The sequence below is a fragment of the Eucyclogobius newberryi genome, unplaced genomic scaffold (genome assembly GCF_026437365.1).
Source record: "Eucyclogobius newberryi isolate DKJ021-1_F unplaced genomic scaffold, fEucNew1.0.hap1 SCAF_22, whole genome shotgun sequence".
NCBI classification, from domain to species: domain Eukaryota; kingdom Metazoa; phylum Chordata; class Actinopteri; order Gobiiformes; family Gobiidae; genus Eucyclogobius; species Eucyclogobius newberryi.
The window spans coordinates 6,082,132-6,108,336 of NW_027315857.1; the positions used below are offsets into that span (position 1 = coordinate 6,082,132).

The following is a 26,205-nucleotide window of genomic DNA, read 5'->3' on the forward strand; positions in this document are numbered from 1 at the left end:
GATTTGAATAGAAAGTGGACACATTTTTCAGATGTTTTTGATGATAATAATTTGGTTTTAAAAGTAAGAAACTAATATAGGAACGTTCTCCGATCTTGAAGGGCCGGACATGGTGACTCACCGTACAGCATCTCCTTACTCCAGTCACTGTAGATCGGTGTGCTGAAGGCGCCGCTTCTGGCTTGGTACTGGAACTTGTACTGGCAGCTTTTATCATATGGTATTTTCCTTGATTCTCCTTTCTCAATTTTGAGTTCAAAACAAATCTACACAATTTAACACACATTATTAGATTCACATATCAATAAATATAAAAAAGGGGTGATTAGAAAGTACTTGCCCTGGGTTTGTCGCAGACTGAGTAACAGATATTGTAAAAAGAAGAAGAGATTTCCACTTCTAACGGCATCGACATCAATACAAGGTTTGTCCCCTCTTCTGATATTTTCATCTTTTTTGGAAGTCTCAACGCTACCAAAAAACAAACTGTGAATTATGAATGGAACGTTTACTGATCATTTTCATGCAACATTCGTTCGATGGGACATTTCCATGGCAACTCTTGGGAGCCGGTGAGACCGCTCAGTCTGAAGTCACAAAAGTCCCGCTCAAGATGTGGTTTTACTGTCTGACGCCTTCTTCAGGACTGCAGCCCAAGAACGGGAGAGCACTCTAATGACCTACTTGGATTTCCCATGTTCTGTGTCTGATTTTTCCCCTTTTCTATGTTCTACTGTAGACACTGACTGTTGGTGATTGCATCCTGAGTGTGCAATCACCAGTGTTCTGACCAACACCATGTAGCTCTATGAACATAGCATGAACACAGCATGAACACAGCGTGAACACAGTATGAACACAGCGTGAACACAGCGTGAACAGTGTGAACACAGTATGAACACAGTGTGAACACAGCGTGAACACAGTATGAATACAGCATGAACACAGTGTGAACACAGTGTGAACACAGTGTGAACACAGTGTGAACACAGTATGAACACAGTGTGAACACAGCGTGAACACAGTATGAACACAGCATGAACACAGTGTGAACACAGTGTGAACACAGTGTGAACACAGTGTGAACACAGTGTGAACACAGCGTGAACACAGCATGAACACAGCGTGAACACAGCGTGAACACAGCGTGAACACAGCGTGAACACAGCGTGAACACAGCGTGAACACAGCGTGAACACAGCGTGAACACAGTGTGAACACAGTATGAACACAGTATGAACACAGTATGAACACAGTGTGAACACAGTGTGAACACAGTATGAACACAGTGTGAACACAGTATGAACACAGTATGAACACAGTGTGAACACAGTATGAACACAGTGTGAACACAGTGTGAACACAGTGTGAACACAGTGTGAACACAGTGTGAACACAGTATGAACACAGTGTGAACACAGTATGAACACAGTGTGAACACAGTATGAACACAGTGTGAACACAGCGTGAACACAGTATGAATACAGTATGAACACAGTGTGAACACAGTGTGAACACAGTGTGAACACAGTGTGAACACAGTATGAACACAGTATGAACACAGTATGAACACAGTGTGAACACAGTATGAACACAGTGTGAACACAGTGTGAACACAGTGTGAACACAGTATGAACACAGTATGAACACAGTATGGCACACTGCAAAGTCACGTACAATATTATCCGGACTATAAGTCGCACCAGCCCAAAAATTCATAATAGAGAAGAAAAAAACATATATAAGTTGCACTGGAGTATGAAATGCGGTTGCAAGTGTGAAAATAACAAATAATATCACATATAAGTCACTTTTATGTGATATTAAGTATATAAGTATAAATATAAGTATAAGTCGCGTCCCGGCCAAAACTGTGAAACTGTAGTAACTGGTAACCGGTAACTGATTTAAAAACACAAAACAAATTAATGTTGTAATGCTTTGCATACCTTTTGGGGCTTTGAAGGTGCTGGTTCCGTTTTGGGTAAAAGCGACTATGCACAGATCTTTTTGAAGGAAATTTCCTTCCAAGCGGCACACTGTCCTTGGTCCTTTGAGGTTGGTTTGAGGTACGCACTTTTTGGACTGTTCAGAAACAGTTTGGCCACACTCTCTGCAGGAAAGATGAGTGACACTGTATATTAACTGAACAAAAAGCAAAATGGGCTAGTGGAGCTGGATGAAGTCAATTAAATAATTTCATTGATATCTTATTTGATTTACTCTTTAAAAAAAAAAGGAAATTTGGCTGGATTAATTTAAGACATTTTTCAGGAGTTTTCAGTGCAACTCCCACCACTCACTATCAATTGCAATTATAAAAAGTCAGTTGATGGTTTTCTGAAATTAAGTTATTTTTTCTTGTGGAATATAAATGGGAGATGGAATCCATTTAAAACAGTGATGAACAATCCAATGTGGGAAGTAAATCTACAATGTTACAATGAAACATTGTTGTTGGCTAATATAAAGTAGCGTGACACTGCGGTCTGCAAAAAACAAACAGACATGAAACTTTCATTACAGTGGCTTCATTTGCAAAGCTTTGCGTAAAGGAGATAACATGTTTCCAAGCATCCCTATTCAAACAACAAACATTTTAATACAACAGATTTGCAAATGTAATAGAACCCTTAACACAAGAAAGGCACACAGGCACAAATATCCAATGCAAATATTCCTGGTGCATGCAAACATTGGTGTGGCACGTCCTGTACGTTCCAAATATTACTTTAAATACTGTTGTCCTGATGCAATAATCTATGTTCATTTGCACACAACATCTCGATGAACTTATAAACTCACCTGTAGGATAGATATAACACTGACAAATTGGGGTCTTGAGTCCAGGAGCAGTCCATGTGAGAGATGGACAAATAGCATTTGAAGTCTGTCATCTTTGCTGCAAAAGGCGAGGCATGGAAATGAAAATGAGGAACACAGATAAATGTATTGGATTTAGTCTTTGTTTTCCTTCCTACCTATGGGTTTGGGAGCTTCAACAACAATCTCTGCCTCTACTGAGCTCTTCATATTCATGCAGGAGATGGGAACAGTGCGAACACTGTAGATCCACTTATCTGAGCTCTCCGTGAGAGGCTCGTCCAGGAAATGTGTATCAATGGTCTGCGCTCTCTACAACAAAAACAACACAAGAAAGAATGGATTTCCTAGGCTGTCACTAAAATAGAAGCACAAAAGCACATCACACACGTTTGTGATCAGGGGATGTATTCATTTAAATCACAAGAGCAATCATGGGTACACTTTTTATAGAATAAGAAAATGTGTCTAACAGCTGAAATGCTTTACATTTGAGTGGGTAGTATACGTTTTGAGATATTAACATGTATGCAGCTCAAGTTTAGAACAGTTTTCTTGAAGATGTGAGACAGGCCTCTAATTTAGGCTCATGTTGTGTTTTGCTGTGAGTATGACTGAAACGATTTGATCATCACTTGAACATTATTATTTATGCTTTTTTTGGATTTGAATTTTGATGTTTTTTTTTTAATGTTTTATGTTGTCAAGCACTTTGTAGAGCACAATACATATATACTGTACACGCGCACGCGCACACACGCACGCACGCGCACACACGCACACACACACACACACACACAGCAGTACGTATTAACAAATCTGACTTGCTCTTTACCGTCTGGCCATTGACCTTCCAATCGAAAAGGACATGACAGTCCAGATCTTTGGGCTTCGTCCAAGACCAGGACACTTTGACTTTCAGGTTGTCCATCCATTCAGACGACAGGTTTGCTGGTGGGGGGAGGTGGTCTGGATTTACAACATTATGTTAGACTACATATGAATGTATGGATGTCATAACAAGTGCATATGATAGGTTGGACTACACATTTCATTGAAACACTATTTCTTCCGAGTTTGACCATTTTAGTGATGTTTATAATTGTACTTCATGATTGGACATGAACAGTAAATGTGAAATAGGTAAAGGTCATTCCACCACTGTTCCTTTACCCAGAATCCATATAATTACGCACAACTTATGATACCTAATAACAATTTAGCTAAATGCATGGTTGTACGTAGCTAACTACCCTTGTAATCTTTCTTTGTTTAGATTTATTTTTTTCTTTCTTTTTTCCCACAAACTGCAACTTGACTGATGTAAAACTATGATAAATATTCAGCTAGTTCCATCTCACCAAACTAAGTTATAAAAAAAGATCCACAAGAACCCGTCATACACACTTCAAACTTGTCATTCACATTGTGATTCATTGTCATTCACTTTTTATTGGTTTGTAGTCACACACTTGGAACAAGCCTGAAAGGACTCTTCAGTCTGCAGAGTCATACCTCACTTTAATGGTATTAATAATGAATTTAACCTGTAGCCTCTTTAACAAAATCGAAATCAGAATAGGTTTTATATCCATTGTCAGTGAACAATTCACAAAATCAAAACGAAAACACAGACTTAATTAAATAAGGTCATGCAAAACAAAATGCGTAAAATAAAAGTGATTTAATACTATATCAAGATCAGAACAAAATTCTGTCCGCTCTGGAGAGCAGCTTCAGTGAGACTGATCCACCCTCGCTGTGTGAAGGAGAGGTTCCGCAGGTCTTTCCTTCTGCTGCTGTCAGACTCTAACAAACACTGCTAGCCCTGAACACGTGCAATACTGACTGACTTAATCATGTGCAATTAATGCCATATTCATGTGCATATAACTGATGTAAATAAGAGTGATTACTTTACCATTATTAGTATTATTTTGTCTTATTATAGCTATTTTTATTTTATTATTATTTTATTTATCTTATCTTTCATTTGTGTTTTTTAAAAAAACTTCCTATAAATTATCTGTCCTTTCCTCCTGTATCTACTGCGTTGTAACAACGAAATTTCCCCATGTGGGGACAATAAAGGAATATCTTATCTTATAGTGCAAAACAGACATAGGTCAAGTATTATTTACATGGATTATTAAAGTTAGGCATTGTTGACATGAATTACCTGAACGTGTTCATAAGGTGCAATGTTCAAGGTTCATGAGTCCAGAGGGAAGAAAGTGTTACCGCGGTGAAGTTAGTTTCACGTTGGACGTTGGATATTCGCCTCCGCAACTAGAGCGGGAGCTTCCTCTGAGTGTGCCCCGCCTGCAGTAGCTCGACGCGGGGAGCTGCGCGCTGAAGTGCCGCTTGTTACACCAGTTAGGAACCGACTCTAAAGTACCGTTTGTTTAAAAATGTTATCTTAAAAAATATCAAACGTATTTATATTAAAAAAAAAAAAAACAATATTGAGCATGAATCCAAGTTGCTAATATTAGATGCAATAGTCCTTTTGGGCTGAAAAATTAATCCTTTGTAGATTTTTAAAGAATGTTTTTCATCAAAAAACAAGGATTATTTTCAATAGCTCCTAAATCAGCTAGCCTAGATAGTAAACGCTAAGTGATTATGGTAGTTTGAGTCTCCAGGTATCACACACACCTTTTACTTTTTCAAATTAACCCTTTATAGATTTTTGAAAGAATTTTTTTTCCGTCAAAAATCAAGAATTCTTTTCAATAGCTCCTAAGTCAGCTTTCATGAATTAAATTCTTCCGGTAGTGCCGCTGCAGTGCCACAGGCACCCATAATCCAATCCGGGGCTCTAGCAAATCACCTAGCAGGTAATGAACTCCCAATTCTTCTAGTCATTCAGTTTCAACGCTCCTAAATCCCGGTTTGCCCCAGATACACCGGTCAAGTACACCCGTTTGGCTTTTAACGCCTTGTCCATGACCACGCGCCGCAGATTGCGGCGAAGGCGCTGTTGTGCGGCAACAGCTGGCCAACGTTGCGTGCGCTGGGCCACTCAGTTTGGATGCAGCCTGTGGTGTGGAGCGATCCCATTGAGCAGCTAAGGAAGTATCGTGTGCTACTCCGTCAACCATGCCCGGTATGTGCCGAGAATTTATTTAGATCAGTTTTGATTGAATATGTATATGTTTATATTTTTTAAGATAACAAACGGTACTTTAGAGACGGTCCCTAACTGGCGCACCAAGCGGCACTTCAGCGCGCAGCTCCCCGCGTCGAGCTACTGCAGGCGGGGCACACTCAGAGGAAGCTCCCGCTCTAATTGCGGAGGCGAATGTCCAACGTCCAACGTGAAACTAACTTCACCGCGGTGAAAGTGTTCTTGTGGCGGGAGATTCATCATTCATTATTTTTTAGTGTGAAAAGTGAAAATATTCGTGGTGTCCAAGTCCCACTTTCCCTACAGCACCTCCAGGACACGGGACTATTATGTGTTTGAGAGGGAATACCAACTTCTAGAAGTCACCTTTTTAATATCTTCCAGACATCAAGATGCGTTTCTTTGATCACTAAACATAACTAAGGGGTTGAATTTTCCCCAAGTGTCCACCCATATTCACCCTTGTAAGATTATTTAGCGTGTATTTTTGCTCTGGGCTCACACGCTTGTATTTCTCCTGCGCATTAATAACTGAACTAAAAGGTTAATTTCTCAGTTCTGTCTGAACACGGGTCTCTCAACACTAATGGACTTTCGATTTGAGAAGTCAAACAAGTCTCGTAAAGCTCGCCTCTCGACATCATCGTTAGTTTGGCACAAACATGAGTTCACTTGTAAATCAGGAAAGGCAACTTCCAATCCACTTTCCCCCTGAACCAAGAGGAGTAACCGGTGTCCTGAATTTGGATCATTTCAGTCGGAATTCGAATTTCAATTTCGTGTTTTGTAAAATAACTAATACTTCTTTGAGAAAAGTACTACTTTTCCGTGATATTACGTAATACCAAGACAAAACAAGGACTAAACGAAAAGAAGAGTTTACCCGAGTGTGTTTGGCAGCTCATCGTGAAGAACAAGGCGACAAACGTGACAGCTCCAAACATGGTGTCTCCAAACTCCATAACTTCAAAAGACCAGCTTTGTGCTGGTCTTTTGAACGGAGGCGAAAAGAAGCCGATTAACGGTCCGAATGACAAGGAAGAAAGTTGCCACACGGTACGCGGAGCAGGAGGTTCAGATCAGGTTCAGAGAAGAGGCGTGGAGCAGAGGAGGCGTGGAGCAGGGACGGAGGAGGAACCACACAACCAAACACTGACTGTCCTTCTGAAGAGCACAGCCAGGTCTCACTGGGGACAAGGTTCTGGACCTGACTGTCCTTCTAAAGAGCACAGCCAGGTCTCACTGGGGACAAGGTTCTGGACCTGACTGTCCTTCTGAAGAGCACAGCCAGGTCTCACTGGGGACAAGGTTCTGGACCTGACTGCTGTGCCGGAGTCATTACGCATGCGCACCAGTGGGCTTGTCCATTTTCCAGGAAATAGCAGTCATTACAAATGAATCATTAAGCGGATTACGCATGGTAAAAGCTACAGTAAACCACGCAGTGGATACAATGAAAGAACAAACATTAGAGAGCAATAGAGTTTACAAATTTTATTGAAAACGGCCTTTAAAAATGAAGTTGGAAGAGCAGCTGCACCTTAGCATACAATGCAATTAAAGGGGAAATCTCTCTGCAGCAACAAATGTGCACATAAGAGTCCAAAATACAAATTTAAATACTACATACAATACATACATTGATAGACATTAACAGCACAATTATGTACAGTTCATTATAAATCTATCAGCCAGTTTCAGTGTAGCACTTGGGAGATTTTGGGGGAAACCAGCATCATTACAGAGGCAGAGCTCAAAGGCACAGATGAGAGAAACTCTTCACCTACACTCTTTACTGAAATCATCAAAATATTATTGTCCAGCAGCTGCGATTGCTTATTATTACATTACATACTCACAGCTGTCATCTTCACTGCTAAAGCAGCTAAACAGTTCAATGACAAAGTCCAGATGCCAAACACGGGGAGAGAGCGAACACGCATTCAATGTCACGTTTAGATGAACTCAAGCATTACAATACAGATGCTGGTAAAAAAAAAAAAAACTGTTCAACTAATAGAAAAACAAAGCAAGAATGGTGACTTTTTCAGAAGGGATTATTACTAAAATAATCTTGACAAAGTGAAAATCTCAAGCCATCACAGTACACAATTTTAATTAATGTTTGAGAAAATCATGGTAAGATCTGCATGTTTTTATTTCAACTTGTTCATTTCCAAACTTATATTATAATGTAATATATCTAATATTAGCAGCCTGGCCAGCCAAGCCTAATTTCATGTATCCAAAAGGAAAGGGAGTTGAGTGAACAATTTTAAACTAATTGGTTATGCATCCAAGTGTAGGCAAGATTTATAGAACCATAAAGAAACATGTGTTTTACATTTATTTTTAAAGCTTTCAGTTTAGCAAAGGTCATGGATCAATCCGTAGATATGATCATTTACCTTTTCCTGAAACAACAATTGGATTTTGAACATGTTAGAGAACTTAGCCCAATAAAAGGATAATGGTAGCAGATCATAGTTTGAAATCCAGCGAGAGGTTTGTTGCATAGATTACTACATTATTTTTCGAGAGAGTTGTTTTGTTCATTGTCAAAAAAAGGCAGAAAAGTGCAGTGCCACCCTGAGTCACCTAATGCATGCACGAAGGTGGAGCCTGCTGGGTACATTCCCTAATATTTAAGAACAACGATGGAGATGGCGAGAGCAGAGACGTCAGCCCAGGTCGGTGGACGTGCCGCTAATGACCCGGAACACGTGGAGGGAGTTGTGGAGCAGCGAGCGGAGCATGTCCTCTTGGTAGATCTAGGATTGAAAGCATAAGGCTGTATAGTAGAACAAAAAAGACAGAAACAATAGTTCATCACATTTTTCCTTGCATTACCTGTTAGTCCGTTAAAGCTTAATGCCAGCAAGTTTAAGAAGAAACCAAAAGTGTTAGTTAAGGGTTAGATTTCAGTAGAAACAATGCCCTGCCAGACGGGAGAAAGAGTTTTGCGCGTAATGTGAAACAATGAAAACGTCTACAAATTTCAACAACAGGATGGAGCAGGGATTATTGTTAGTCACGGTAGATGTAGAAAGGAAAGGCAAGGAAGCAATTGCCCAGTGAAAGGATGTTGGGATTCTAAATGTGGGACGCCAGTGTAAGACTAGGCAAACATCTGATTGGTTGAACGCCTTTGTTCAAGTCTTTTATGCCTGCTAAAAGTTGAATAATGGTCTGGGCAATATTATAATAAAAGTACTATAAAGTATATATGCCTGAATATTTTACTTAATTGATTTTAGATGGATTTTTACTTCTACTATCTGTACTTTCTTTTCCACTACATTTTTGAACTGGACTGAAAAGTACTTTCCACATGTTTGGAGGGGTTCATGGTGAAATTCTGCCCAAAGGTTTGGCGTTTAATAGTCCCCAAATAAAAGTACGTAAGCACATTAGGAAACATTAGGAAATTGATTGGAATTGCATGTTAATAGTTATCGAAATCGGTTTGAAATACTTATACTTTTACTCTTAAACCTCTAATGATAACACAAGAATCTAATCAGATTATCTTGAGAAGTGACAGGAGATGATAGAAGTGTTATTTAGTTCAAATGTGGATGCTAATGGTGGTATAGACAAACAGCTGTACTTTCAGACAGAGCCATTTCCTGGTTTCCAGTACACATTAATGATTGGCTCCATTTCATAACTCCTCTGGCAGTCAGCCGGGATTTATAGAATCATAGTTACAATCATACCTTTTGTTTTTAATGTGTTCCAGCGCTATCTACTATCTATTATTTAGAATAGTTTGTCCAAAGGTTACTTGATCAACAATTGTTCTATCAAACTTGAGCAATAATGGTGTCACTGAAATTTCTGAAATGTTGACATGTTTGGGAGGCCATGAGACTTTTTTTTAAAACAGGTACACTTAAGGTTTTATCTATTAAGAAAATATGTGCTTATTTTGGTTTGTGCTTCAATGCAACCGGATCTGGGGGACCAGGGTCAGTGGAAATGTGGTAAGTAAACAGAGTTGTTGTAAAAAACAGTATCGTACAATAAACAGTGACAGGACGAGCTTTATGGTAGACGCTGCTGATACCTGCTCATGGATGATTTCAGACAGCTCCTTGACCATCTCTTTAAAGTTGGACTTTAGGCCCTCGTGGTACTCAAACTGGTCTTCTTTGATCAGACGTTCGTTTATGTCCAGGGCAATGCTGCAGGCCTGGACAAAGAGCCTGGAAATACACACACAAAACGTTAAGCATCATGTGTATGTCACTATTCAAATATTATACTAGAAAAAACAAAATATTGGAGAATACTAGTGTCACCTAAAAATATCCTTGAGCTCTTTGACCTTCTTGTTTGCAGACTGACTGGATTTACTGTTGTCCAGGAAAGCTCTAGCGTAGGCCATGGGACCTGCGTTTACCTGGAGAAGACCATGGTAGTTTTATTACAACACATTTTCAATTTGTACTTCACATCTCTCATTTTAAATGACTCACTCCTACTGAATGTTTGGCACTGTTCTGTCTGTATGCACAGTACAGACCAAAAGTTTGGACACACCTTCTCATTCAAAGAGTATTCTTTATTTTCATAACTATGAAAATTGTAGATTCACACTGAAGGCATCAAAACTATGAATTAACACATGTGGAATTATATACTTAAAAAAAAGTGTGAAACAACTGAAAATATGTCTTATATTCTAGGTTCTTCAAAGTAGCCACCTTTAGCTTTGATTACTGCTTCGCACACTCTTGGCATGAGCTTCAAGAGGTAGTCACTTGAAATAGTCTTCCATCAGTCTTGAAGGAGTTCCCAGAGATGCTTAGCACTTGTTGGTCCTTTTGCCTTCACTCTGTGGTGTGTCCAAACGTTTGGTCTGTACTGTATAGTGCATTCAGCATTTTTATTTTAACTCTGCATGCCTTTATTTGATCATAGTTTATATTTTACTGTTGTATTACTTATTTCATATTGCACCCATTGTTTGTGAATTATCTCAAGATGTAACACATTTTTGAGTTACTTTACTTTCACAATTTCCCCTTTTTTGATAAATGTGCTTAAAGGTGGAATGGACGATTTTTTTCAGCAATTTTTTTATCATATTTCCTCGTGGCGTGGAAAAATCATTTGTCCTGCCACGTATCAATCATAAAACGCACCTACCGCTCACCTGCAGCCGCGTGCGGTTCGTCCCCACGTTTCCGCGTGCCTAAGCGCGTGGATCTATCATAATATAGTTCCCTCAGTGTACGGGGCAAAATGAAGATGGAGATAGACTGTTCGAGCTGACGCAGAAGTGGACAGAAATCTATGGGAGACGAGAGATGCGATGCGCTCCGTTGCGCAAATAAACAAACGCAGGTGTGTGTTGTATCGGTCCACACGGGGGAGTGCGCATGCGCACTTCCACCTGCGTTCTAAAAATCGCCGTAAAATCGTCCATTGCGCCTTGAATATATCTAAACCTCTATTTGTCCATTTCTAAAGTGTTCATACTTCCTGGTTTAAATTGTACTTGTATTTCTTATCTATTGTAGTTTTGACCATTCTAAACCAAACTTTGAAGATGATTTTGGTAAAAGTCTAGCTTTTTTAACAACTTCTCATATACCTTGTATATGGTACACACTACTCAAATTGTTCTCAACTTGGGGGTCACAAAATGATTTCAGGGGATAAGGAAAAAATTGGAAACCGAATACAAAAGTCTTAAACGAAACTTGACACTCTTCAAATGCAGTAGTCAATGTAGATTCTTATTGGTAGGGCCAAAAGATTATTTCATCTATTTTTATCATTGTTACAAAAGTGTTTCCTTATCATTATTTTATTCAAATTAGTATGTTGATTGAATGTTTGAGTAATCCTGTCTCACGTGCTCAGAATATTCCTCGTTTTCACCTACCCCCTATCCCCGCCCACATCCCTGTTATTCGTGGCGATTATTTGAAAAATGAAGACTATGAAACCCTTTCAAAAATAAAAACAATGAAGGACAATCTGCTCCTTGTTACATTGAAATGTCACTATGAAGAGGCGGGCGGGGCCTAGCAGTTCTGCAGTTTTGAACAGGAAGTCGATGAACCTGTTTCTATTACTAGGCCGTTTTGGAATGATACTACAATTAACAAAGTGTAAAATAATGAGCTACTTATGTTATTGTTCAATACTAAGTACCTGAAAAAAGCACCATGTCTCCTTTAAGCAATTGTATTTTCACCCAACTCTGTATTATTTTACAGTTTTCTGGATGACTTGGGAGGAGTTACCTGGACCGACACACAACCCTGCAGTTTGAGCTGGAGCTGGATCATATCAACTTCCTGACTGGAGCAGAGTTTGGTCAGTTCTGCGGTGCGAGCCTTCATCTCATCTATGGCCACGTCCACAGGCTTGAGGTCCACCTGCCTCTCCCCCACCACCTCCACGCGCTTCTTCACATATGGGAATGTGCTGGCAGCTAGTCAAACACAAAGAAATTATATGCAAAAAAGTTGTAACTAGTAGTTAATTCACATGTTTGCAAGTGGGTTTGAAGATAAAAAGTTAATCTTCGAAGAAAATAAAAATATAATAACTGCAAGGACCTTTGATAAAACTGTTATTTGATGACAATTTTGATATTTGTGTTTGTCATTACTATCCACCACTACTGTATTCTATTGATGGTACTGAAAAGAAGGTCATTCTAACAAAACAAGTTTTCCAACCATTCTGTGTGAACAATGCACGTTAATAAACATTTTTTGTTAAATGTGCCAGTATAAATTATAAAGCTAGATTCCAACCTAGTACCTAGTAAAAGTCAGGAGGCCACAGAATACTGTATAAAACATGATGGACTTCAGAACTATATACTTGGGCATTATAAAACTCCTGGACAAAATAAATGGATTCCTTTAGAACATACTTCTGGCTGCAGGGAAAAAGACCATCACAAAGAAATGGACGACACAAACTGAACCAAAAATCAAGGACTAGACTCAAACTATAGCAGATATTCACAAAATGGAAAAAATTACCTTTGGACTAAATGGGACTTGCACGTTGGACAATTTATCAAAATAGGTTGAAGCTGTAAAAGACTATTTTTTTTGTCTCTCTCTGGACCCCCTCCACCCCCCAAAAGACTAAAAAACAAAAATTTCGGTTCAGTTAATGATATAGACACCAAATTATGTGTCAAACTTGCTACTTGCTGTAAAAACGTCACGGATTAATTAGTCGATGTTATCCCTCATTCATAGATTAATATTTTCTCATATTTTTTTTTGGCTCCAATCAAATACCTATTCCTGCACTAATCAATAGTATTTGATTAAAATCAATGCAACTTAATCCTTTCCAATGGGGTACATTTTTAAATGTGTCCCTGAAAGCTTCAAGTTTGACACAAAAAAAGTTTGAGGTAATTTTTGTTTTTGAGTAGATAACAAAAAAAAATGGATAAAGATATAGATTTTACAGGTCAAGTATCACTACTTTCACTACTTGAAATTCAAGTTTTCAAACATTCAAGCCGGTCTGGGATAGATTTTTGGATTAGGCTGAAAATAGTATGAATTTTTTTTAATCTAGGGATGCTTTTACAAAGGCCAAACTTAAGTGGCCATTCAAATTTATGTCCTTAGGCTCCAGAGTGTGACTATTTCAGGGAAGCCTTAGGGTTAATCAAGATTGATATTCACTAATTGCTAATTGTCAATGATCAGCTTGGGTCTGCAGCCAATCCTCTGTCAGTAAAAGCATGAGGTTTTGAGCACATTGAGTTCAGACTGAGGAGGAAGAAATTAATACATAATAATAATACAAATTATTATTATTATTATATTACTGTTATTGTCATTATATTATATAGTAGGGGGTGCACGGTGACAAAGGCGGTTAGCGCTCTTGCCTCCTAAGAAGGAGATCATGGGTTTGATTCCCGGACCAGACCAACGTCACATGATCTCGTTGGGTGGAGTCTGCATGTCCCCCCTGTGTTACCGTGGGTTCTCTCCGGGTTCTCCGGCTTCCTCCCACCGTCCAAAGACATGCATGTGTTAGGCAAAATTGGTGACTCTAAATTGGCCCCTCTATTATGTCTATGTGTTGGCCCTGCGACGAGTTGGCCACTGTCCAGGGTGTACCCCGCCTAAGGCCCGAAGTCACTGGGATAGGCTCCAGTCACCCCAGACCCCGAAAGGTAGAAAATAGATGGATGGCTATTATATAGTAATAAAAATATAATGACAATAATAAAATGTGAAAATATTTTATCTTTGATTTTAACAAGAGATTGATCATATCATATCTCCAATGACATCAATTTACACATTAACATGTCATAATGATAAACAATCCTACAAGATGATTCTAGTATACAGTGAGAAAACTAAGTATAAAGGCTAAAGATGACTGTCAATCTCCCTCGGACTGTGGCTCATGCAAGATCTCACAGTTGTGGGGAATCAATGATGATAAGAAAGTTGACCTGAAGCGAGCTGGGGCCACAGTTTCAAAGGTTACTATCGGTAATACACTATGCCGTCATGGTTTAAACTCATGCATCGCACGGAAGGTTCCCTTGCTTCAGCACGTCAGCACATGTCCAGGTCTGTCTGAAGTTTGCCAATTGCCATCTGGATGATCCAAAGGAGTCATGGGAGAAAGTTATCTGGTCAGATGAGAACAAAATATAATTTTTTGGTATAAATTCCACTCGCCATGTTTGGAGTGGCCTAGCCAGTCTCCAGACCTAAATCCAATAGAAAATCTTTGAAGGGAGCTGAAACTCTGTGTTGCTCAGCAACAGCCCTGAAACCTGACAGATCTAGAAAAGATCTGTGTGAAGGAGTGGGCCAACATCCCTGCTGCAGTGTGTGCAAACCTGGTCAAGAACTACAGGAAACATTTGACCTTTGTAAACAAAGGCTTCTGTACCAAATTTTCTCAGGAGTTCTTATGTGCAGTAATAACATACAAATCAATTATTTAAAAATCAAACAACGTAATTTCAGGATTTTCTCTTGCACAATGGAAATGCACCTATGATGAAAATTGCAGATCTCTCCATAATTTCTATGTGGGAGTACTTGCACATATACAGGGAGGAAAATATTTTAACACCCTGCAATGTTGCAAGGTAGTTCAATCCAAGATGATAAAATTGGTTAAGATTTAAAGAGTGTAAATTTGATTTGAAGGGCAAGTCAGAACTCTACATTTCAGAAATGCTCATATTTAGCCCTGGACACGGTGTTTACATATGGACATACTTGTGAGTACAATCCTCTTCTTGCACTGCTCCTCCACACCACCGTGCTTCTTTCCTGACAGCGTGTACGGCGTCTCGAACACAAAACGGTTGATGTTGTGGCATTTCTCAAAGTCTGTCTTCTTCTCTGGCGCCTCCTTCTCCTCAAAATATGGCTTCACAAATGTCACCTGCACATACGCAAACTTGGGGTCCAGCTCTTTTGGGTTGACCTAAAGCAGAAGATGGAATTAAATCATGAGTTGTGTGTTGGTACAGGGCTTATGTTGTCAGTAGAGAATTTACAATAGAGTTTCTAAGACTGGATTTTGTTAGCATTAAGACTGGGCTCAAGGGAATAACCTGAAATCCTTCTTCAAACAAATAAAGCCTCAGGAGGCTATATTTGTGGAAAGTGACTGGAATACTTCTACATTATCATAATGGCTATGGACGTATTCAAATCACAGCTATTTTTGTTACCAAATGTAGTAAACAATGTAGTTACTTTTGGTCAGATCAGATCAACTATATTTTTTAAAACCGTTGAAAATAATAAATTGGAATCTGGAAAATACAGACTCTAAAACAAATACAAAAATACCTTTTATAACAAAGACCGGTGCATTATTACATCAAAATGTCAAAAAAGAATACCGGTAAACAATTTTTGATTTTCACAACAATAATACACATACAATTTGTAAATATTCTCCATCTAGAGGCCTTCAATATCCATATATTGTAAACTTCATTTGGTTTAAAATGTATTTAAAACATACTGTTAGTTGTAGTCCTAGTACGCAGGCCTTATAATGATCAGAAACAGCAGATCTGAGTTGTTCCTTTTCTGCTTTGTGTTTTGTTGCAAGACATGCAGGGGAAAAACAACCTTAGAAATAAATTATCAGCAGATAAATTGAACCACCTCCATTTGTGTGATAAGGTGTGATAAAATGTGAATATATGATTATATTTCTGTGATGTATTTTATCTGCATAATAGTGATATAATATATCACTATTATGCAGATAATATTATTATCTGCATCATTAGTCTCAGAGAAAAATGGGTGTGACAGCATTTGTTTGTGAAGGTATAAAGATGGGCCAAAGAATATTGCCCCAGGGGGGGAGTTGCACCTCTCCTTGCAGGCTTTATCTCTACGGAAAAATACCAAGTGCCTTGATGTGAAGCTGACCAATGAGAAATGTGACCCGCCTATTCCAGAATATCTAATAAAACCAACCAGCATGGGAAAAAACGGTGTGAGACGCAGGAGGGTCACGCCAGGCTGCTTACAACAGCCTGGTGACGCAGTCCCGGCGTTTTCTCCCAAGCTTGCCATACAAATGTCTGATATTTCTGTGTCGTTTCATATTCTAAGTTGAATTGTGTTCTCTATGTGTTAAGGAATAGCATTGGTGTATGTCTCATTCCATGACATTTTCTGGTCCTATCGAGCCGGACGACAAGCAGCCCCTTCGCGGAGATTGACGGGTGAATCGGTGAAAGTCTGTGTGCACAGCAGAAAGAAGTCCACTTTTCCTGTGGCCGCCCATCGCACCTCATTCTCCGCGAGGAGAGCGCGTCGTTTCGAAGCAGCAGGAGAACACAGGCGACAAAGAAGGTCAGACAAAACTTTGTGTGTGAAAAAGAGTTAACCATAAAACGTTTTATGCATTAGTTTGATATTTACTGGAAAAATATTGAAGTAAGTAAGAGAGAAGTGTGAATGTGTGAATGAGGATTAATAAGTGTGAATCACAATTAATCATACAAGGGTCACAAGGCGTTATTCTGAGAGATCTAAAATTTGCAGTCACGGGTGAATCATTAAACACCACGTTTATGTCCGGAGGAATCTAATAAGGAATTTTCTCTAGAAGCTTGACATGGACCGTGACTGTAAAGCAAGTAGCATTTCTCAGAGGATTTTGGAGGGAGACTTCCATGCTCAGATGACGTGGCAGAGAGGGGGAGATAAGGGAGGTCAACAAGGCAGGAGAAGGGAAAGCAGCTCAGAGGACGCTCTGAAGGAATGAATTAGGAACTAAACCCAGATGGTTTTACATTTTTGGTATTGAGAGCTCTGTAGAACAAATTTTAAGGGTTTTGTTTGATTGACAACAATCAATTATAAAGATTGTATTAAACTTGATAAGAGATAAAGATGAATTCCAGATTTTTATAGATGACCAATTTTTTGGGGGAATGTGATCACAAGACAGGACACTTCCTGTCCCCGACATAGAATACAAAAGTTGTGGTTTTAACGGTATCATGTTTTTTGTGTGCACCAAACAAACCTATGTTTTGTTTTGTTTTATTTTTGGACTTGAAGAAAATTATCTTTTTGGACTTGAAGAAAATTATCTTTTTGGACTTATTATGTATGAAAGTACAGGATGAAAAGACAGAAGTGTTTTTAAATTTAGAATCAAATGCAGGCACAGGCCTGGAAGTGATAATATGGGTAAATGAGTGACTACTGATGTTTTTGGACATAAGACTAGAACGGGCAGTAAGTAAAGTGATAGTAAGATAATATCAGTAACTCATTTATTTGTATTATCATGAGGAAACCTCTATTGCAATGTAGACGTAAGTGAGGGAATAAGTTAAATAGTGATGTGTTAATGCCGTCCCAAGACATGACTGTGTGTCATTAACTAGGGCAATTGACGCAGAAGTGGGGGGACATGGGAGGACACCAAGTCATAAAAGATAGTCAGAGATTAGGGGCTATTGACTGGGAAATAATTTGGGGAGAGGACTCAGGATGGAGCAGATGTTGTTATCTTTACGGATCAATGGGACACCAACGGCAACACCTCAGGGGGGTTGACTGATGAGTAATAGGAAAAGTTAACATTAACAGGGAAAGACTTTGACATTCTAAAGTAAATACCTGAAGGATTGTGGAGATTCAATCAAGAATTGAATAGATTTAAATAAGACAACATCATCTAAAATTAGAAGCTATAGAAGTTATGAAACCAGTGATAACAGGACTAAACATTACAGGACTCAAGTCGGAGCCACAACTCTAAGTAGGGAACAAAGGGAAAAAGGGTTGATAAAAGAGACGTGCCTTATAACCAAGGGGAAGGTTTAGGATCATTTTGATTTTAATACGCATATAGACTTGCTAGAACAAACTAATACACAATGTTTGTAAAGCATCACATGAGCAGGTGTGAGAGATTGAGGTTGAAACTCACCTGAAGCACATATAGAAGATTAGCACATATTACATTAGATGTATGACTTTATTCAGGCCACACCCACAGAGGAGATGTGAAATTTGATGTTAATACTCTAAGTTGTGAACTGACCCTTAAGGCCAGCTCAATGGGGGAATTATTGAGATAATTATTATTGTTTGATGTATTTGTATTGCACACACACACACACACACACACACATTTAGAGTTTGAAACAAATGGTGGTAAAACAGATAGGTTTGGGAAGTGTAAGATTACAGACACAGACACATGGGCCCGGCGCCTTTGAGGGGGGGCTCAGCCAGGGATGTGAGCACTGAACTGTGAAAGGTCAATAGGTGACATTGCGGAGTTGGAGTGACAGACGCAATTCCATCTCTTCCTTGATTACATCCTGGATTAGTGAACGTTGTAAACTATCTGGATTATTGAATTTTGTAGTAGTAGTAGTTTGAGACATGGGCAAGGCCATTTCTCAAAAAGGAGGGATATACTAGTAAAACAAACATTCCGAGTCTACGGTAGAGTACGATACTCTGCTACGATGAACGGACACAGAGACCACTGTGCGTAAAGTGCTATACTCTGCTACGATAAACGAGAGCCAGAGGCTACGGTGCGCAGAGTACCATACTCTGTGGAAAAAGAATCAACAGTTATCATCATCATAGCGATGACGATAATATGGGTGCTGAACACCTGTATTATGCAATCGGGACAATCGATCAACATAACTGTGTATACCGGTAAATGGAAAATAAAGGGAAGAAAATAAGTGACCAACTTGAAAGGTTATGAAATGTATAATGTACAATGTATAATTGACATGACAGTAGCTGAAGAAACACAATGGCATATCATACAGCCACAGTTGTTTGCACTAACTAAGAGAGTGCCTTTTTTTTATCTGCTACAACATAACTACATGCAATGTTAATGAGATTATGAATTGAGATGGGAAATATACCAGTTCATATGTGTCATAGGTGTGACCGAAGCGAGCAGCGGAAAAAGGTCTCTTAAGAAACCAAGCGAGGACGTATGGTGGTGTGGGGACACTTGTGGGACGTTGTGCCTATGTATCCCTTTTGTGGCCAGCCATGGTCATAAAAAAGACCAGCATCACCCAGAACCGTACCGCAGGGTCAAGGTCGAGAGGTTAGTGGACAATCTGGTCCCACTAGTCCAGGTCCTAGGTCCCTGATGAGTCAAACTGACTGACCAGAGAGCAGCGGGTTTAAGGGCTTTCCGCTTGTACTTCTATATTTCCCATCACACCGCACAAAATTATGGACAGAATAAATTGTCTGTTTGTCAAATTACAGAGATTGACCAATCTGACTCAAAATTTAGGACAGTAATGCAGTAGAAATGTTGTGGGCCGAGAGAAAAGAATTTTGTTCAATGTTGAGAAATGTGCATCACTTTTTGAGTGTAAAAGTGTCCTTTTAACACCTATATGAAAGACATGTTGAAAACTGAAAAGAGTAATGTGTTTGGCATATGAGACAGTAGACTAATGCTTTGATAAACAGGAGGGAAAATTGATAAAATGTGAATATATGATTATATTTCTGTGATGTATTTTATCTGCATAATAGTGATATATTATCTGCATCATTAGTCTCAGAGAAAAATGGGTGTGTGACAGCATTTGTTTGTGAAGGTATCATAAAGATGGGCCAAAGAATATTGCCCCCAGGGGGGGAGTTGCACCCCCCCTTGCAGGCTTTATCTCTACGGAAAAATACCAAGTGCCTTGATGTGAAGCTGACCAATGAGAAATGTGACCCGCCTATTCCAGAATATCTAATAAAACCAACCAGCATGGGAAAAAACGGGGTGAGACGCAGGAGGGTCACGCCAGGCTGCTTACAACAGCCTGGCTGACGCAGTCCCGGCGTTTTCTCCCAAGCTTGCCATACAAATGTCTGATATTTCTGTGTCGTTTCATATTCTAAGTTGAATTCTGTTCTCTATGTGTTAAGGAATAGCATTGGTGTATGTCTCATTCCATGACATAAGGTGTCGGCTCCTCATCACTATTTATGCTCCTTGGACCTTGTTTGCGGATCCCAATGAACCAGCAGTGTTTTTTCTTGTTACTTTCAGCACGGATAAGCCAGGCATTATTCGGGTCCATCTCGAGAGTTTGTCTCTTGCAAGAGCAGGAGGCGTAAGCTTACCCTACTGTCTGCCAAAATCATATAAGTAACCTACAAGATACTTTACAATACCATCACATGACGCTTCTGAGGAGGAAGTAGGTCAAACATGTGAGGCAGGTAACAAACACTTCTGCCAAACAGAATTGCATTGTCCCTGTCAAATAAATAAATACATGTGTACATAAATACATAAATACCCAACATTCTCTCTATGAACAACCTGAAAAACCCAGTCTCTAAATCCCAGTTTACATTATTTGTGCACCTTATTCGAGTCCTGAATGATCTTGACGTTTTCAGGCCCAAATTTCTCTCCATAAAGTGTGAGGAGCCTCTGGGAGATCTCGGACAAACCCGTCAGTTTTGGCTCTTTGTAGATGTATTCCTTGCAGTCTTCTTCTTCGAAAAATCCCTGTGGACAAAATGAGGAATTGCATTAGACAGAAGATGACCTTGAAGAACAGTGAACCAGCTTGTAGTCTTCACCTGTCCGTAGAGGGCGACTCTGAAGTAGGTCCCCAGCAGCCTGCGTCTCGACTGGATTACCTCCATGATCTTGTTGTACGCTCGGTGGAGAGTGTCGTACAAACGGCTGAGTTTCTGGAAAGGTTTAAAAAAAGAAGAAAAAAAAAGAAGCTGTATTTAAATTATCTCATAAAAACGATCATTTTGAATTTTAAATGGTGCTCAATTTCTAACTAAAAAGTTTTTGTGTTTTTCTCAGTTTATATTTCAAAATTAAAATTTCACCTTTTAAATAATCAAACCTTCAAATTCCACATTTAAATTAGGGTTGGGCAATATGGCCAAATAATGTAGGCCCTTGGTTTTAACCAGTGTACCGGGGAACACAAGAGTATCTTATCTTAGTATCAGGTATCGCCAGGTGTGCTTTGAAAAAAAATCCACATTGAGTCCTGAACAGATTTTGTTTCAAAAAGAAATCCTAAACAATAACCGTTACCAAATTAAAAGAACCAGATAGAGGGACAGACATTATTTGACACTATATATGCAACCTTTGTTTATAAAGAGGTTTGATTAGGACATTTTTAGTAGGTTGTGTGCCAGGGTATCTTTTCAACAAGTATGCCATGAAAAAGACTGAAAGACACTGATTTAGGCTATAAAGTGCGTACTCTTATGGACTTACAGTCTTATTTTACCTTATTGTAGTGGTTTAGTAGGCTTTAAGCTTTTTACTCTGCGAATGCCTTGTTTTGCAAAATGTACACTCTGGATTTAAAAGATTGTTGGATTTAAGGGCTCGGAAATCTATGCAATTAATACGGGTATTTCTTTTCTTTTTTTTTTCATTTTGAATTTAAAATTGAGAAACACACAGAAAATATTAAGTGAAAAACAATTCAAATGTTTTTTCAGGGCTATATAGCTGTACCTCATAATCATGTCGTTTCTCATAAATAGGGATGATGAGCTTGGCGATGTGTGTGATGAGTTCGTAACGTTCGGCCTTCCACAGGGCCTCCACACACACCTCCAGATGTTCCACCAGGACCTCCTGAAACAGAAACAACATTTAAGTGTTGGATGTAACCATACTCTAAAGCGCTCTTTAGATGAGTATACAGTAACACAAAAAGCCTACTTCAGAGTAATAGACGTCTTGCATTCCACTGTCTTCCTTCATAGCTGCCTCCTCGTCAATATTAAAGGTGATCTTCTTAAAAGCTGCAAGTCCACTGGGGAACAACTCTGGTAAATAGAGGTTGTTTTAATGGATATTTAGGGATAAAATCGGGGACTTGAACCACTGATAAATTTAAGAATCGATATATCAAGTGAATAGAATTTATAGATCTTTTAGGAAATAAAAGTGACATGTGAAAACCTGTGCTTAAGGACACAGTCAGCTACAGTTTTAAGTTTATTTTTATGATTCAGCACAATGACGTCTAACTGTGGGGATTAACTGTGTCATAAAAGTTTAAAAAAACCTGGTTCCTGGTTCAGCAGGCCAAGCTTAGTATTAGTTGCACGTTAGACAAGAATGTGACTAAACTGCATAGCACAGGGGCAATTCACGGGTAAAATTATATTAAAATATATTAAAAAAAAATAAAGAAATGAAAATATCATATGAAAAATAATTGTGTTGCATATATATAGTGTTCAAAAAGACTTGCTTACTTTTTCTGTACAGGTATTCTGCAACTAGCGCAGCAATGTGGATGTAGCACATAGCAGCCTAGAAAGACAGAAAGAAGGATTGAGATTAATAAAGTATAAATTACAATAATGCAAAATTATTTCTTGTGAGACATTTTGACACCGAGTATGGCACCACAAAAGAGGCAAATCAGTTCCTGTATCTCGCAGTGTTAACATGCACAGAGAACTCTTAGTGTTCTAAAACAACCAAACTCAAATCATCTTTGCCCCATAAGTTGTCAACAAAACATGCAACTACACAGTGTTATTGGATCAGTTGAGTTCCGAATAATGATAAATCCATTGTAGTTCCCGGCTTTACATCGTTTAAATTGGACAAGGCAAGTTTAGTTTGTTACATCTACCACCCTGGAGAACCAGAACGCGTATCAGTATCAACAAAACATAAAACTATTTAAAATAACCATGCGTTATATTGAGACAACAGAAAAGATCCAAGCTTTGTCACCACAATTTTATCCACGATTGCACCAAGAAAGCAATAGTTCAATAATCAATGTTTATTAAAGAAATTGCTGCAGACCACAAATGACAGCACACAATCATGATGTGAGTGATTACTTCTGAGAGGTCTCCGTTCTTGAGGTGCGCCCGGGCCATGCTGTCTAACCACGTCCTCCTGAGCTCGGGAGTGCTGGCGTAAGAGCGGGCCAGGCTGTACTGCAGGTCCAGCAGCATCTCCGGGTCTTTCTCATGCTCCTTCATCTGAGCGGTGGCCATCAGCACCGTGCGGATACGCTTGGTCAAGCCCTTCACCTCTGATGGGAACGCCGTGGACTGCAGACGACAAAGATTCACCCACAAAAATGACTTAACCTGTTACCATCCACCTGCGCGCCGGCGTGCATTTTCCATATGTCAAATATTCTCTCACATCATTACCTTTATTTCCGTGGTCAATACCAGCAAGCCATACATCATTTTAAAGCTTATTTTCTCAACAAAACGAATGTCATTGAATAATATGCCCCAAGAAGCAATTGCCAATAGTTTGTGAGAAAGTCTCAACTTTTACAAACACATGTCCTACCTGTTTGCTTTTTATGACGGATGAAACGGCTTTCAATCTGTAAATTCTTGTGCTCAGTCTGTCCGTAAGGAAACATTGAAAAACAATATCCACTGGTATTTTTCCTGAAGTTATCCGATTTCGAGATATTGTCAAGTAAACAAAGTTTTCTTCTCTGACGATATTCAGGATTAAGGCTCGTCTGGCGCATTTCTCCGTCCATAACAAATTACCTGTTTGACTTAAAAGATGGTGGTTGGCATCGATCTTTTCTTCAGACTGTTAGCTACAGAATGAGACCATCCACGAATTGTTCTGTCCACGGGTTTGTTTGCTACAGCCGCCGCAAAAAAAATGCGCCGCTTCCGACGCACATGGTTCCACTGTTGACATCCACATAGCGCTGTATGCTAGCGACGTAGCAGATTTTGATTGACATATTCTAGCCAATAAGAATAGCTTTAGAATGGTGGGACTAAGGGTTTATTCACACAGAATTGTCCCTATTCTCGTGCGTAAAGGCTGTAAAGAGACAGATTTTTCGGCAGGAGGCGACTAGATTTTATAACGTTCATAACGTTTTCTGATTTTATTAGCCTTTTGGACACGCATTTTGTTAGATATATGTATTATTATACCAATACAAAAATAAAATAAAAAATATAATAATATATATATTTTTAACCTCTATATGGGAAATTCATGGGTAAACTCATATTTACACATTTTCACATATATCGTTTTTAGCAGTTATAATAGGTATTAGTGGCCTACAAAACATCAAAATGTATGTTTTATGATCATAGAGGAGCTAAAATTGTAATAAAACAGTTTGGCACAGTTGGCATATATTTGGATAATTTGTTCCGAATATAATTTTTGATACAAAAAGGTCAACAGCACCAAAAAGCCTGTTCCTAGAGATCTGAAACTTTACACAGTTGTTGTCAACAAGATAAACAGCATGTGCAGTGAACAGCATAAGCACACAATGAAGTATGTCATGCTCAGGACCATTACAAATTGACAATATTCAGGCGAGACTAAAAAATGATGTTTTGTTTATGTTTGGGCTTCTGTAGTGTAAGTTCTGAAGCCCTGACAGTGTTCATATGCACATCTACAGAAACTAGAAGGCCTAAGCTGTCTAATGATGCATCACACTTGCATGAGGTCTGTAAGATCCTCTTTTAATAAACAATGCCATTTGAGTATGTCCAACCATTGTGCACAGGGCGTAATAGGTGGATGGTAAGGGCTCAAAATGGGTTGAAGCTGAAAAGACTTAATTTTTTTCGTCTCTCTCTGGACCCCCTCCCCCCCAAAAAGACTTAAGACTGGCTTCACATAAAATTTTACGCGTTGATAAAACGATAGTAGCTTGATAGACCCTGCTCACCTCTAGTGAACATCCCTGAACATCCTTTGGTAAGTTTATATTTAGAAGTTATGAACTCTCCAAATAATGTCACCTGTCGCGCATGTTTGTTTACTCAATCCACATGGTCCACGGGCCCTAGGGGCCCTAGGGGCCCTACGGCACATCCCATTCAACCCAAACTGTGAGATGACCACATTGAGATGGTCTCAAGAGGATGAGAGAGTGAGAAACTAATGTTTCTTGTCAAAACCTGTAATTGTCAATTGCCTGCGTTTAGACCTTAGACATGTCAGAATGACAGAAGCAGAACACGCGCTTTTGTCTCAGTGAGAATCTCACGTCTTCTGTGATTGGCCGAAACCTCATGCGGGTTTGTTTTGTTTCCTTCTTCCAGTCAGTGCGTAGCACGTTACTAGAGCATAATCTCTTCATAATTTTCTGCGCTGTATCTTGCAGCAAAAAAGCTTTTCCAACTTTTCTGCACCAGGCGCGTTGGCGACACCCGCCCCTTGTGCGGGCCACGGCGCGCCGTACTCCCCCATAGCACCGGCGCACGCACCCGCCGTACTTCGCGCACGCACTCGCCGCCTAATGTTGGCCTAATGCTCTTTGCAGTTTTTTAGCATTTCAAAACAATGACTGCCACAACGATTGTACAGGTTAAAGATGTTGGTCTTACCACACTGAATGGCAAATTTGAAAAAGGCTATTGGAAGCGGTGGAGTTTGTAGATTCCCATCATCTGTTTTGAATTTGTGAACTGACATTAAACTCTGTAGATAAACCTTATAAATTAAATGGTTTTCCTATTTACCATCAGTGTCTTATTAAATGCTACAGCTATTCTCTGCATCCCTGTATCTGCTATCCCAATCCTTGTGATGGACCGGTTTTGTACCTTCATGGCCTTGTCACTATTGGCAAAGTTGTTGATGATGGACAGAGACTCCTGGAAGCGCGAGCTGCCAGTGAGGGCCACATCCGATATCAGCTGACTCACTGCAATGATGATCTGAAGGGAAGAGATGGAGAAAGTCACATACTG

General features: G+C 39.3%; 2 protein-coding genes across 4 annotated transcripts in view; both read right to left on the reverse strand.

The window, feature by feature from the left end:
* Positions 1 to 310: 310 nt before the first annotated feature.
* On the reverse strand, positions 311 to 6,978 carry LOC140371766 (uncharacterized). The gene is made up of 6 exons (XM_072458977.1): positions 6,837 to 6,978; positions 3,659 to 3,792; positions 2,982 to 3,135; positions 2,806 to 2,902; positions 1,950 to 2,113; positions 311 to 471 (listed from the first exon to the last, which is right to left on the reverse strand). Exons 1-6 carry the CDS (start codon positions 6,913 to 6,915, stop codon positions 326 to 328), a joined length of 774 nt encoding a protein of 257 aa, XP_072315078.1. The 5' UTR covers positions 6,916 to 6,978; the 3' UTR covers positions 311 to 325.
* A 454-nt stretch (positions 6,979 to 7,432) lies between these two features.
* dock11 (dedicator of cytokinesis 11) overlaps positions 7,433 to 26,205 on the reverse strand; it is a 91,776-nt gene continuing 73,003 nt past the window's right edge. For all 3 annotated transcript variants that reach the window (XM_072458912.1, XM_072458913.1, XM_072458911.1), the window contains 12 exons: positions 26,059 to 26,172; positions 23,332 to 23,547; positions 22,729 to 22,786; positions 22,187 to 22,293; positions 21,977 to 22,099; positions 21,064 to 21,177; positions 20,843 to 20,989; positions 15,205 to 15,415; positions 12,214 to 12,404; positions 10,258 to 10,358; positions 10,023 to 10,161; positions 7,433 to 8,724 (listed from right to left, as the gene is read on the reverse strand). In XM_072458912.1, the coding sequence (XP_072315013.1) occupies positions 8,635 to 8,724; positions 10,023 to 10,161; positions 10,258 to 10,358; positions 12,214 to 12,404; positions 15,205 to 15,415; positions 20,843 to 20,989; positions 21,064 to 21,177; positions 21,977 to 22,099; positions 22,187 to 22,293; positions 22,729 to 22,786; positions 23,332 to 23,547; positions 26,059 to 26,172 (1,611 nt within the window). In that variant the 3' untranslated portion in view covers positions 7,433 to 8,634. The remainder of the gene's footprint in view (positions 8,725 to 10,022; positions 10,162 to 10,257; positions 10,359 to 12,213; positions 12,405 to 15,204; positions 15,416 to 20,842; positions 20,990 to 21,063; positions 21,178 to 21,976; positions 22,100 to 22,186; positions 22,294 to 22,728; positions 22,787 to 23,331; positions 23,548 to 26,058; positions 26,173 to 26,205) is intronic.

Bases quoted from the DNA above. Each gene is read 5' to 3' on its own strand.
- LOC140371766 (XM_072458977.1), bottom strand. From the start codon at position 6,915: ATGGAGTTTGGAGACACCATGTTTGGAGCTGTCACGTTTGTCGCCTTG. The intron at 3,793-6,836 runs GTAAACTCTTCT...TTGTAAATCCAG, and splicing joins GAGCTGCCAAACACACTCGG to ACCACCTCCCCCCACCAGCA. The intron at 2,114-2,805 runs GTGAGTTTATAA...TCTTTCCTGCAG, and splicing joins GTGTTATATCTATCCTACAG to AGAGTGTGGCCAAACTGTTT.